Here is a 14,257-nt window from a genome sequence, read left to right on the forward strand (position 1 = left end):
GACACGAATTGTGCAGTAGTTTCTCGAAGGCCCGCGGGCACCGGCGAATACGCGGCCACTTTCGACGACTGATGCATGGAAGCCGACGCGCTTGACCCGCAGTTGTCGACGATCGCCGACTTCGCTGGCCGCTATCGTTGCGATTGAGTATTACTTGTTTTGCTGGGCACAAGTTCGCCCAATAAAGAGTTCAGTTTGTAACTTCCAATTCTGAGCCTGCACCATTATTTAGCGTCACCACAACGTGACAATATTTCTAATATAGATTTTTTGATAATACTTTGCACGCCTCATTCCCACATAGTTGGCTGTGCAATGCGCTAGCAAAAATGAAATGGTACGACAGCTTTCAATACGATATGGCATTGTCGTGCATGTGTTTGCAAAGCCAACTTATAGACAGACGACGACGTGAGCGCAAGCGCTGATGATGATATTTGGTGCTCTATTGTTACTTCAAGGGCAAAAAGAAACTTTTGCGGCAGGCGTACATTCGTGAATCAAACATGTTTTTTTATATCTAAGAGAACATACAGATCACTGACTTATTGTTTCAAGCTCAGTTTACAGCTGGCTCTTTTAGGCAGGATTTGGACGGCTGACGACAAAAATGTCCAGCAACAGTACGCTGCAACCGAGGAGCGAGCGTCGGCGCGCGTCAGAGCTTGTGTGCAGTGCTTGCGTGCACTTTTCCTTCGACCACCGCGAAGCGACGCGTTCGCTTGTCGGCGCGTGCCGAAGTGGGCCGACGCGTGCCAGTGGTTGGGCCTTGATGCATTCGTTGGAGCGTCGCCGTGGCGTCAGGTCAATCGGCATCACCCATCGCGTAGATGTACCGCATCAAGGTTTGGACGCAAGTGCTGGGCAAAAGATCCCGGGAATGGACTCGGGGTTCCCGGGAATTGACTGTATCAAACCTCGACCGGATCAATTAACTGAACACCTGCGGGATTTGGTGGGCAGGCCTTGCTCCTGTCACGCTTTCTCGGGGTTCCTTCACGGGACAAGAGGTTGACCCGTTCTCCCGACGCGGCGTCATTCTACGCAACAGGTACTAACCAACAAAAAATGAAGCACCAAAATGACGCGAGATAAATGCGTGCGCTCAGAAGACGCGCGTAATCAAAATTATGTGCATGAGAATAGTAACTGGGCAAGTTCTTATTGATTAAAACTTCTTTCTGGGCGAGTTGGTGTATACTTGACATGAAAACTGTTTACAGCGCAAACACATGCAACCACAAAGTATAAGGGACAGGACACAAGCGCTGTGTCCTGTCCCTTATACTTTGTGGTTGCATGTGTTTGCGCTGTAAACAGTTTTCATGTCAAGTTCTTATTGGTTCTTCATTAACAAGAGCGCATTAGATTGGTAGAGGCGCAATAAAGATGCGTTTTATGCGCGCCTGTTTGTATTTACGCTGTTGTTAATTATCAGCGGTAATAATACTGATTTGGTTGAAGTGCGTAAATTGGTACGACCACGGAAGGCAGGTTGTGTGGGAAACGAGATTGGTCAAGGTGTCTACGAATGGCTAGCAGCATACCGCAGCGCCGTCTCTTCTGTCATCGGCTCCTCTACACGACACATGATAAGAATATAGAATGAAATGGAACGGTAAAACATACGGGCCTTGGTTGTATGAAAGGTAAACTTATAAGAAAAAACTCAAATTGTTTGAATGTCGCTATAGCTGTAAAATATAGTTTTGCTGGATTATCTATCCATCAAACTGTGAATGATGTATTACACTGCGGACATTGTTAATGCACCTCAAATTACTTCTTTATTTTTGCAAAATAAAGGAGCCCCAAATCTTTACCTGCAATATTATATATATATATATATATATATATATATATATATATATATATATATATATATATATATATATATATATATATAAGCAGTCCCCTTGGTGGACAGCGCTCGAAATTCCGGACACCTACAACGAAATATTTACAATCACAATTTAGTGCTGCTCTATGTGCAGTCATCAAAGGTGCCTGAGTTGCACAATATCGAATAATTTCGAGAAGGAGGTAAATATCACGCATTAAAGCAGCGGAACGAAAACTGATAGGCTTGACGTTAAGCCACTGGAAGATATCGTTGTGGATTAGAGGATAAAACGCGAGTGCGTGATACATCCGCTGATGAGTATAAGAAGATGTGGCGAGTCACGTAAATGTGGTTGTCCGGAGCTGCTTTATTCACAGCAAGAGAACGTATTTCGGGGGAAAGAAAATACAGTAAGTGGCTGTAAATGATTAGAAGAGGTGAAGAGACGAGAACATTTGCTGTCATAAGGTGGGTGCGGCTAATGCAGAACCAGAGTAATTCGAAATCACTGGGTGAAGGCTTCGCCCAACATTGGACATAAGATAGGCTTCTATAGAGAAGTAGCTTTCCTCCCAATGAGTCATTGAGGCAATGAAGTGACCTGAGAGCTCAACAGTGACTAGGTCACTTCGGTGTTCGTAGGCATTTGGAGTGCATACATAGCGCTTGATTGCCCTTTGCACATCCATAATAGGTGATTGGCCGAGAATGGGCTCATTCCTATAATGCACACGTACTGCCGAAAGTGTCTGTCCAGGAACACACCAAGAGGTACATATCCAGTGACTTAATCTGTCTACTCGGCGAGACAGTAGGAAGCAGCAAATTGTCTAAGCGGGACCGGCATGGACACGTTACAGAAATTACAGGAACCCGTATGGGTTTCCTTTGTAGGAATTGCTACAAATGGGTGGATTTTGATTTTCCCTTTAGAGATTAAAAAAGAATAACCGGTAGCAATCAGGAATTTCTCCTCCGAAAATGTAATTTTTTACAGCGACCAATTACTGCGCCATGAAATTAATAGAACATTTTATGAAATATAATCTTACGCATGAAATGAATATCTTACGCACATGATTGTTGTAACACAGTGTCCCAAAATTGGCGGCCGAGTCCTCTGGGAAGCAGAGCATTGCGTTGTTCTGTTGATAGAAAAGGGGGGTGATCCCCATAGGGCTAGAGAGTTGAAAAAACTTCCCTAGGTAGTTTCCTGTCGTCATCGTTCTAAGTGGTCATCTCTATGTGTATATAGAAAGGCCGGTGCAAATCGTCGGCGAACATCTGGGGCAGGTTCATGATAGGAAAAAAATACTGATCGCATGGGTCGACCAGTCTGAACACGAATGCCCGAGAGGCTACAGCGTGCCAAAAACCGTGGGCCTTCTAATTCCATGAAAATTCTATGCGCTTAAACCTGTTTTGCATACGGAAGCTTGCCTCGTAGTAAGTGGTTACATGTAAATCGTTACTGTAAAAAGTAACTGAAGTGGAGTGAGCGTCGCCGAGTGAAAATTTCAACTGAATGTAGGTAATTAATAACGTGTAATGTGTTACGTGAAAGCCTCATTCGGGCATATACATAATTACAAAGGTAGTCTGCTTGCAAAGACAGCAAGCAGCACATAACCAATGGCCCAAGCTACTAAACAACTTTAGTCACTGCGTTTCTCCCATTGTCTGTGTGACATCATTCAACCATCCAAAGTGGCCAAAATAGCTAACGAAAGCTCTTTAATATACACTGACATGCACAACAACCTCGCGCTGAGCTGAAACAACAGACAAATGCGTCTGGCCACTCATCGATTCGCTCAACGCTATGGAGCCGTTTTCAAGGTCCAACTCGGCCACTTCAAAGTTGATCTTCTCGGATGTCTCCAGTGTCGCGCGCCGACTGGCGACGAGGACGAAAAACGCTGCGAGACCGTGCAGCGTCCTGCACGTGCCTGTCGCACAGCCGCTAAAGATGAGCTCCTCGATGGCTGTGGAACAGGACACCAGGTCGGCCAGCACGAAGCGAGAGTGATTCGTCAGGAACCGCTCGGCGACGTGGATCTGGCGCTGCCGCGTAGCACGGCGCATTATCGCATCTAGGCCTGAGCCACGGGCACGTCGATGCAGTTCACAAGTAATACGAGCGTGTGCATGGCGTCGCACGTGTCCAACAGCTCGTACAGCTTGCTGACGCCTACACTCGAGAAGCCCACGCTCACAATCTCCAGCGTGTCGAGCGTGGTCACTGTGGAGCGGAGTGAGTCCATCAGGTCCCTGGTCGGGTAGCCCAACAGGTGGTAACAGAGCCTGGCGTGCCTCAGGTGTTCGCTAAGCTCCGCCCCGTCCAGTAACTGGAACTGCTTTGGTGACATCCGTGACTCGAGCAGCTCCAGGAACTCGATGGAGCGGTGCTCCTTCAGCGGCCAACGAACCAGAAGGAACGCGTGCCTGCGCCGCATGTTGAAGGCCAAAGGAACCACGCGTTCGCGCAAGTAAGCCACGCCCAGCCGTTCTTCGCGTAGCTTGATGATGATGACCCACAGGAAGTTGTTGCATACGGACAGCTCCGCAAGCTGGCAGCACTCACCGGCTGCGCTGGCCGTGCATGACTTGTCGAGGTCCACCGGGTGATGGCCCAAGATGCTCCGCACGCAGCGAACGCTGGAGAAGGGCTGGTTGACCGACAGGCACACGCTGAGACAGCTGCCGACCAGGCACGCAGCCGACTCTCGTAGGCGGCCACTCCGTGGTCCCATCTTGGAGATCTGTGGACAAACACCTGTTGTGCTTGTACTGCACTCTGCTGTTGACATAGCAAATCGCTAAGGCGTCGTTTCTAACTCATTGAAGAGTAAGCATCGCCAAGTAACGTTACAAAACAAGCCTAATATTTATCTTATATTTACAGAAAGTTAACGTGTGTGAAGTTTGTTGAAAAATGCCTTGCCTTTTTGAAACTAACGGCACCCGTCGGAGTGTTCGTGAGGTCAGGATTTACTGTATTTGGTTCACTGTACTGTAGAGATTGTATTTTACGGTAGTGAGGCATCGGGATAGGCACTAGCCCTGGCGTTCACCAAATGAGGAGCGAGAACCACGCGGATACGAGTGAAATCGTGCAATGAGGCCCAGAATGTGAAAGTGTTCTCTGCTCCTAGAGCGCAGTTTCAAGTCACGTAGAACACCTCGTAACCTCCAGTATACTCCCATAGAATTGTCAAGCCCAACGTAGAAATATCAGTAACCTTCATTTGTTTACGCAGAACGAAGACGTCGTTTCGCAAAACGAAACTTTAGCTGAATTTTTCTGCATTATTGAAGATTGTCAACAGCGAATGAATACCGGCAAGTAAAGCTGCCGGCTTATCTTCTTGATGTGAACATGCCTGATGTATTGGCGAAGCACCACAATGTAGGTTAAGCCTTTCAATAAACGAATAGATAGCGCTGCTATGTATATGGATGTACACCATCTCCATGTCAAGTGGAAAACACACCAAAAAAATTACTAGGCGCGTTATGGTTCCCTGTTTACCCACGTCCTGCTGCGACATATCTTCTTTGCGTCAGCCGTCCCTGTATTCTTAGGTACTAACACCATAAATTCAAACGCGAACAAATCGAAAGGTACAAAGCTACGTTATGGCCTTTCCTCAAATGGACACTAAAGGGAAAAATTTATATCTTCAGTATCATTAAATTACCCTTCTACAACACCAAAAATGCCGATATTTCCGCGATAAGACGCTTAGTAAGCAAGAAAAACCGCTAAAGCGAAATACAGGTGGCGACGCCTCCTTGAAGTTCCCGCACGAGGTCGCTGTGACGTCATAGATATTTGTAGCGTCTTCTAGGGCCTACTTATTTATATAAGAGTACAGATTGACTGCGTTGTGTTCTAAAGGAACCAAACATTAAACATGTGAAGTTTTGGGAACCTTTACTGAGCCAACGTGGCCCAAATACTAAAATATACTTTGGAATTCCTGACGTCACACTGACGTGCCGGCGTCGGGATTTCGGTGCGAAATTCAAATACTGATACTTTGACATTTATTTTCTCATCGAATATTCAAACTATTATTTTGAAATGACCACCTGCAGAGTTCTCAAGCAATCCTTTATCAGTCTAAACTGATTGTTTTGTTTTAGTGTCTCTTTAAATTGCATGTTCAACAACGACCTAATTCATGCACAGCAATGTGAATTTGGGTCGACAGCATGCTTAAAGGCCGGTTATGCGGAACAACATCACATAATATTCAGGTGTATATAGTTACATAGAAACAGCCTTCCGAAGGCTTTCTCTTGTTCGCGCTTGCAGTTATTCCGAGATGTCTGCCGCGTGTAGGACGGCAGCAATGCGGCTAGCATTCTAGTACGGGTATAGTTGCGGAGAATCGAATCCGCGACCTCGTGCAGAGAACGAGAGCGCGATATACCCACTAAGCCACCACAGGGTGTGAGAGAGCTTTCGTTACCGCATTAAGCAACGAAGCATGCACAGGGCGAAGCAAGCGTCTTACGCTTTCGTTGGAGCCTCGCGATCGCGTCAAGTTCTTCGGCGTCATCCACGGCGTAGCTGGGCTGCCTCTAGGTGTGGACGCAGTGCTGGACGAAATCCCTGGAGCCAAGCTGGATCTTGGGTCGTGCGGTTCGCACGAGCAGCTGCGCGATTCTGTGGGCACGCCTTGCCCGTGGCACGCTGTCTCGTGATTCATTCGCGAGACGCGAGGTTGACAGCGCGACGGAACCGAAAACGATGAAGAATCGAATTGCCGCGAAATCAAGGCGGACGGCGCAAAACGCGCGATATATAAATGTGATTTGTGGGAATGGTAAGTGGGCAATTTCTTATCAGTGCATTATCAGCAACAGCGCAGTGAACAGGGACGCAGAATAGAGCAAGATACGAAACACAAGAGCAGTCTGTCTTTTTCAACCGTTTTTTTTTGTCCTGTTCTTAATTAAGCGTGATGCGAATCGTGCTTTCTTTATTTTATTTTTTTATTTTTATTTTGGCAGGACACAACGGGGGACGCCCCGGGAAGGAAGCCAACAAGATTGGCCAATCGTTTACGATGGTGATCACATAAAGACCAAACTTTCAAACAAGCGCGAATTGATATTCCTAACGTTAAGATAACACCTTCTATCTGTGTAAACGCACAATTTGGCCCTTTGAGGGAAGCCTCCGTACATGTGCGGTAGCGTGAACGAGTACCGAATGTTGACGCAGGCACCTTGTGGCCCACTTTTTGAAAACACAACATAACGCGCGGTTTTCACTTTTCGGGCACTACGCAGATGCTGTCACTGCGTGTTCACATAAATCCCCTACTGTACCATTCCCAAATATTTGTGTTTTTTTTATCGAAATGTGAATGCTAAATATGTGTCGAATGTTGTTTTAATTGTTGTGATACTTCATAATGGAAAAAGACAGCGCAAGAATTACGACACGTGCCTGAAAAGACACTCATGAAATTGAAAGGCGGTTTTTTATACGATTGAGGCCTATATTCGCTCAATTGCATGACGAATTTCCCCCGATTACGAATTTACCATCAGAAAGGACGCATCAATAGGTGGTCTCCGGATACACATCGCACATTGCGTTGCCGATTCTATGCAGTGGTCACCATCGTGTGCTAGCAACAGCGGGTGTTGTGGTCTCTGCCCTTGGAGACTGGCGCCTTTCACTATGTAGTAAATTTAACGCAGGTTTGTCCGTAGAGCGTACAGCTTGACTGAAAGCAAGAGGAAACTTCGCAGTACGCCAATTGCTTGGCCTCCAGGATCATGAGGCGCTGAGCAGTAGCGACAGCGGAAAGCCGCCATGTTGAAGGACATGCTCAACTGCTGCGTTTTCAGATACGCATGGCAGTGTTATAATTTTGGACAGCGCTTAATAAAATGCGAATGCTTGCGCCTCGTTTTCTTATCTGCATCAGGAGGCCGCTTTGGTAAACACGATATTCCTAGATTTCTATAAGCAATAACGGCGCAGAGAAAGGTATCAGACACATGAGTGAATTGCTTTCTGTCAGACGCTCTCTTTACAACAGAAACTTGCTCCTCAGTTTTCTGGACGCTTTATTTCGCAATATAGCGGATTCCGATGCCCGGCTCCAAATCGCCAATAGTTGACATCAATCAATAAACAAGAGTGTTTGGATCAGTTCGCTTCCTTTTACTTTTATGCTTACACTTATTGACGGAGTTTATAACCAGGCTAATACTAATTACGTATACTTTCGGAACAAGCCTACTATCATGTGCTCAAGCTTGGCCGCGGCCGTCCGCATAGGAATAAAACATAGGAAAAATTTGGTGATCACTCTCTCTAATGGTACGTCGTACGTACCCGAATCCCAGAAGCTAAAGCTTCGTCGAAGAGACTTCTACCTCCAAAATAACATCACTGATCTTCCCGAGGGAGCATAGGGGCTGTAGTAGCGAGAGGGCCTGCTCTCCTGAAGCAGTATCTTCGCTCGTGCCAGGCTGAAAAATACATCGGACGTACCTGCTTTGCTTCCATTTCGCCAGCTCCGCGGCCCCCGACTACCGATTATTGCACATGCTTTTGCAGAAGGACGTTTATTTTGCTCATAGTGGACCATTAAAAAATGCTTTTCATAGATGACGGAGAAGAGCACAGGAAAAGCCTGGCTCGAGCTAAGATACTTCTCGAGGAGAGCAGGCCCGGTCTCTGGTACGGCCCCTATTGCTCTCCCGGGAAAATCCGTTATGTTATTTTGCAGGTAAGGCGCCGTGAGGCACGGGAGAGACATAATCCGGCGTGACTGGTTCAGCACGAGCGCCCCAGGCGCGAGAAAGTCTGTCCGATGTAACTTCAGGCACAACGAACACGCAATGGGGTGTGAGCGCCCACTGCTTCACCTGGTTCCCCGCGCGGGCAGCCAGCGTGAGAGCGTAAACAAACTCGCGCATGGTCATGGCCAGCGCGAACAATGGCGCTGACAGTCCTCCACGCCATCTCACTGCGCCACCAACATCCAAGGAGACGCAAGTGGAAAACTCGTGGACGACGCATGGCATCGACACAGAGACACACGACCTCATTCCGCAATGGCGGCACCCTAGGCACAAACGCAAACAAAATGACCAGAGAAACTTCTACTCCGTAGTACCTAGGCAAAGTCAGATATTCCAGGAGGAAACGCCCCCAGATTCTCTGTTTTGCACCCACTTTTAGTCGTGCCTGCGCAGAAACGTATGGGGCTATTCCTGTAGTGACCGTGTCGTCTCGCTGAAGACAACTCCGTTTGCCACGTTTGGAGCGTCGTTGGCACGAAAATCGAAAATGGTGAAGTCTACCTGAACATCCAAAATGAAATCAAAACTGCGCGCAATGGTGACGTTGGGTAGGCGGAGCGTTCTAGGCATGCCCGGCTCCTTTTTAACCGTTCCAGTGCAAGGCATTGAAAAAGAAGCGGAAGCACCGCAAAGAGGGTTCGATTGCTAACAATTCCGCTTTTGTTGGATGCAGTGAGGTAGTTCTTGTGGCAAAGTATTTCTGAAACAGGCTAATTTAACTTGAAATGCATTTCTCCACTTCGATAAAAAGTGGCAAGGGGCTCCTCTAAAGGGATAATAAAGGCAAATATTAAGTCAACGTGAACTTTTAAAATATCATTCTAGAAACGTTGCAGTGCTTGAATTATTCCGTGCCAATTAGCGGCTCAGTTGAAGAGAACAACGACTCTGTAGGGATCTGCATATTTCTAGCTGGATGGATGGGTTGATGCTATGAGCACACCTTTGTAAATTGGGAGGTGGTTTGCGCCAGCAAGTTCTCGTTCTTATTTTGGGAATCTCCTCGCTATCTCTTTTTTTTTTATATTGTCACGTACGAGTTTGTGCCGCTGTGGACACAAGGATGTTGTGAACTGAACAGGAGGTCGAAGTGCCTCGAAGTTCGGTAGATGGTGCTACACTGGCTGGCCACTGAGCTACAACCTTGTAACTGTATACATTGTAAACACATATATTTTCGCCCCGTAACATTTTGGTGGAGGTGCGGGGTAAACTCGCCACAAGCCGGCCATGGATTTTCGCAGCGCCCGTCACATCGGTTCTGCTGTTATGGCTACTGACGCTGCCTCCGCTGCTCAGACACCAGCGGAACTAGTGCTAACCCAGCTAAATAACCAGGAAATCTTCATCGGCACTGGCAAGGTCAACGTCGAAGACTGGATGACGTCGACTGAGCGCGTCGGTAAGCACAACAAGTGGGATGCCACACTTTTGCTGGCCACCGTGATATTGTACTTGGGAGGAACCACGAAGGTATGGTTCGAGATGCATGAAACCGACATTTGAAGCTGGGACTCCTGCAAGGAAAAGCTACGCGATCTTTTCGGAAGACCTGTGGGACGTCAAACAAGAGCTAGTGTCTCGTGCCCAGACATTAATCGACTGGTACGTCGCGTATATTCAAGAGGTTATGGCGCTCTGTTATAAAGCGGACGCAGACATGCTGGAGGCCGATAAGGTTGGACACATATTGAAGGGCATCGCGGACGATGCGTTCAACCTCCTGCTTTGCAGGAACTGCTCAAACGTTGAGTCCATCATTAAGGAATGCCGGAATTTTGAGCAAGCGAAGAGCAAACGCATCGTATAAGACTAGATTCTCCACCACGGTGCACCTCGACAGTTACTTACAGACCGCGGCCGCTAGACCTCCTCCGCACTTGTGCCACTGAGCACAAGCTGTCTACCGCCTACCAGCCACGAACGAACGGTCTTACGGAACGTCTCAACCGAACAATCACAGAGATGCTGTCGATGTACGTCTCTAACGATCACCTTGACTGGGACGCCAAGCTGGCCTACGTGACGTTCGCGAATAACTCGTCCCGACATGACACCGCAGGATATTCACCCTTTTATCTTTTGTGTGCACGGTCGCCACCCCACATTGCCGTATGACACCATCCTCCCTTCTGTGCACCTGTTGTAATTGAGTATGCTCGTGAAGTCATCCATCAAGCTCACATGGCGCGTCAAGTCGGGCGATCTCGTTTAATATCCTCGCAGCGTTTGCAAAAACAGCGTTACGACCGGTGCCATCGCGATATTAAGTTCACGCCAGGTGCCAGGGTGCTCCATTAGTCACCATGTCGTCGGGTTGGCCGCTCCCAGAAGCTTCTCTCTCGCTACGCAGGGCCTTATGAAGTCCTACGTCAAGTTCACGACGTAAATTACCAGATTTCACCGCTACAGTTTGATGCATCCTCAAGTCCGGCGCCTGTTGACGTCGTGCACATTTCGCGCAGAAGCCATACTTCGCTCGCAATTCTTCGCCTACCATGCGCCGAGACGGCGCTTCACCACCCGGGGGTCCTGTTACGGAAAGATGAAAAAAGAGAGGAAGAGGAAGATCGCGAGACGGCGGCAGCGGCGTGTTGTTGGTGGTCAGACATTTAAAGTACTATGACTAATCTTGTATGTACATTGTAAATACAGTCTTTCTATACTCCCAACATCCCCGTAGCAATATATATATATATATATATATATATATATATATATATATATATACTGGTAACTCTGGACAACAGGTAACTCCGGACAACTAGCACGAAACATTTATAGTCGCAGTTCAGTGCTGCACCGTCTGTATGCGCTCATCAAAGGTGCCTGAGTTGCAGGATATCGAATGATTTCGAGAAGGCAGTAAATATCGTGAAAGAAGTGGTGGCACGAGAATCGACAGGCTTGACGTCATTCGACACGAAGACATCGTTGTTTATTAGAGGATAAAACACGAGTCCATGATACATCCGCAGGTGTGGTTGTCCGGAGGTGCATTATGAACAGCAATCGTATTTCGTGGGACAGAAAATACATTAAGTGGCTGTAAATGATTAGAAGAGGTGATGAGACGAGAATCATAAGGTGGGTGCGGATAATGCAGAACCAGAGTAATTGGAAATCAATGTATGAAGCCTTCGTCCAGCACTGGACATAAGATAGGCTGCTAAAGGTAAGTAGCTGTCCTCCCAATAAGTCATTGAGGCCATGAAGTGACCTGAGGTGAACAGTGAATAGGTCACTTCGATGTTCGTAGTTATAAGAGTGCATTCGAAAGTGCGTTAAAAGATAACTGAAAAGCTTTTTTTTAATGCACTGTTCAAAATACCTATGATATAGCCGCTAGACAACGCTGTCGTGAACAGGTAAGGCAAGTATTACTCCCATGATTTCTGGAGAAACCTACCATCAGGTACTTAGGTTGAATTATTCTTCCGCGCCATTTTTCATATCTCCGTCATCCTTCAGTGTACCATGCGGTGCTGTCACACAGTCAGGTTAGGCCATATTCTGGAATTCGCCTTCTTCTTACGTCACATTTGCTTATAGGGTAAATACTCCTAGACTGATCGGCTCAATACGCAAGCGTGGATGAACAGGACAATATGTCAGAATTCCAGATTGTGGAATCAACACCCAAGGTAACGCAATGCGAGCACTAAACTAACTACTCGCCGAATTCCTTTTTATGCGTCTCGAAAAAATAAATATTTTGAGAATATACTGATCGCGTGGGTCTGCCAGTCTAGAACACGAATGCCCGGGAGGCTACTGCGCGCCCCCGACTGTGGGCCTTCTAATATAGTTCCCGCAAAATTCTATGCGCTTAAACATGCGTCGACAATAGAAATTTGCCTTGTAATAACTAGTTGAATGTAATTGGTCACTGTAGAAAGTAATTGAAGTAGAGTGAGCATTGCCGAGTATAAAATTCAACTGAATGCAGGTAAATAATAACCTCTAATGTGTTAGGTACAAGTCTTATTCGGGTATATATACCCAGTGGCACAGGTGCTTGCCAAGTCTTCAGCCAGCACATAACTAATGGCCGAATCAGTAGACAACTTGAGTCACTGTGCGTGTCCCATTGTTCACTGTGTGGCAGAATTAAACCATCCAAAGGGGCCAAAGTAACGAATGAGAGAGCTTTAATATATATATACACTGAAATTTACACGAACCTCGCGCTGAGCTGAAAAAAACGCCAAATGCGCCTCGCCACCGACCCATTGGCTCAACACGATTGAGAAGACTCCGAAGTTCACCTCGGTCACTTCATATTTGCAGTTTTCCAATGTGCCAAGTGTCGCGCACCGATCGGCGACGAGGATGAGCAACGGTGCGAGACGGTGCAGTGTCCCGTACGTCCCTGTCGCACAGCCGCTGAAGACGAGCTCCTCTATGACTGCGGTACAGGACATCAGATCGGCCAGCAGTGGACCACCCAGAACAGCTCGACGACGTGGATCTGGCGTTGCCGCGTAGCACGGCACATTATCGCATTTACGCCTGAGCCACGGGCACGTCGATCCGGATCTCGAGGTAGACGAGCCTGCGCATGGCGTCGCACCTGTCCAACAGGTAGCACAGCACGCTCACGATCTCCAGCTTGTCGAGCGTGGTCGCTGTGGAGCGGAGCGTGGTCCCTGTGGAGCGGAGCGCGTCCATCAGGTCCCTGGTCGGGCAGTCCAACAGGTGGTAGTGGAGCCTGACGTGGATAAGGTTGTCGGTAAACTGGAACTGCTTTGGTGGCATCCGTAACTCGAGCAGCTCCAGCAGCTCGATGGAGCGGTGCTCCATCAGCGGCCAATGAACTAGAATTGATGGGCACCTGCGCTGCTTGTAGGAATCCAGAGCAACCACGCGTCCCCGCAGGGAAGCCAGGGCCAGCCGTGTTTCGCGTAGCTCGATAATAACCCACAGGAAGTTGTTCCATGGGGACAGCTCCGCAAGGTGGAAGCACCCGCCAGGTCCGCTGGCCGTGCATGACTTGTCGAAGTCCTCCTGGTGATGGCTCAAGATGCTCCGCACGCAGCGAAGGTTGGAGAAGAGCTCGTTGACCGACCAGCACAAGCTGGGACAGCTGCTGACCAGGCACGCAGAACACACCCGTAGGGAGCCGCTCCGTGGTCCTTTATTGAAGACCTGCGGCCAAACACCTGTCGTGCTCGTACTCCATTCTGATGTTCACGTAGCACATTGCTAAGGCTTGGTTTGTGCCACTTTTAAGAGTAAGCATCGCGAAGTAGCAATACAAAACTAGCCTAACATTTATCTTATATTTACAGAAAGCGTGTGTACTGTTTGTTGAAAAATGACTTGCCACCACTGAAACTGAAGGCAGCCGGCGGGGTACTCGTGAGGTGACGATGTGCCGCTTCTCTACTTAGATACTGTATATTATGGTAGCGAGTCATTGCGGTGAAACTGCCACTGGCGTTACGCAAATGAGGTGCGGGAAGCACGCGGATGCGACTGAAATCATGCAGTGTGTCCTTGAATGTCAAAGCTTTGCCTACTCCGTCTCTTCGGCGGTTTGAAGTGTCAGATAACGCCTCGAAGCCTCAACTCCAC

The 14,257-nt window shown here is 47.9% G+C and overlaps 1 protein-coding gene across 1 annotated transcript; it reads right to left on the minus strand.

Moving 5' to 3' along the window:
- Positions 1 to 3,568: 3,568 nt before the first annotated feature.
- Positions 3,569 to 7,304, minus strand: LOC126516734 (uncharacterized). The gene is made up of 2 exons (XM_055063900.1): positions 6,367 to 7,304; positions 3,569 to 4,605 (listed from the first exon to the last, which is right to left on the minus strand). The coding sequence occupies exons 1-2, from the start codon at positions 6,559 to 6,561 to the stop codon at positions 3,937 to 3,939; spliced, it is 864 nt and encodes a 287-aa protein (XP_054919875.1). The 5' UTR covers positions 6,562 to 7,304; the 3' UTR covers positions 3,569 to 3,936.
- Between the last annotated feature and the right edge of the window lie 6,953 nt (positions 7,305 to 14,257).

Source organism: Dermacentor andersoni, chromosome 1 (assembly GCF_023375885.2).
Source record: "Dermacentor andersoni chromosome 1, qqDerAnde1_hic_scaffold, whole genome shotgun sequence".
Lineage (NCBI taxonomy): Eukaryota > Metazoa > Arthropoda > Arachnida > Ixodida > Ixodidae > Dermacentor > Dermacentor andersoni.

Coding starts and splice junctions, on each gene's coding strand:
- LOC126516734 (XM_055063900.1), bottom strand. CDS start 6,561: ATGAATCACGAGACAGCGTGCCACGGGCAAGGCGTGCCCACAGAATCG. Junction 4,606..6,366: donor CGCGAGGCTCCAACGAAAGC/GTAAGACGCTTG, acceptor GTTTGTCCACAG/ATCTCCAAGATGGGACCACG.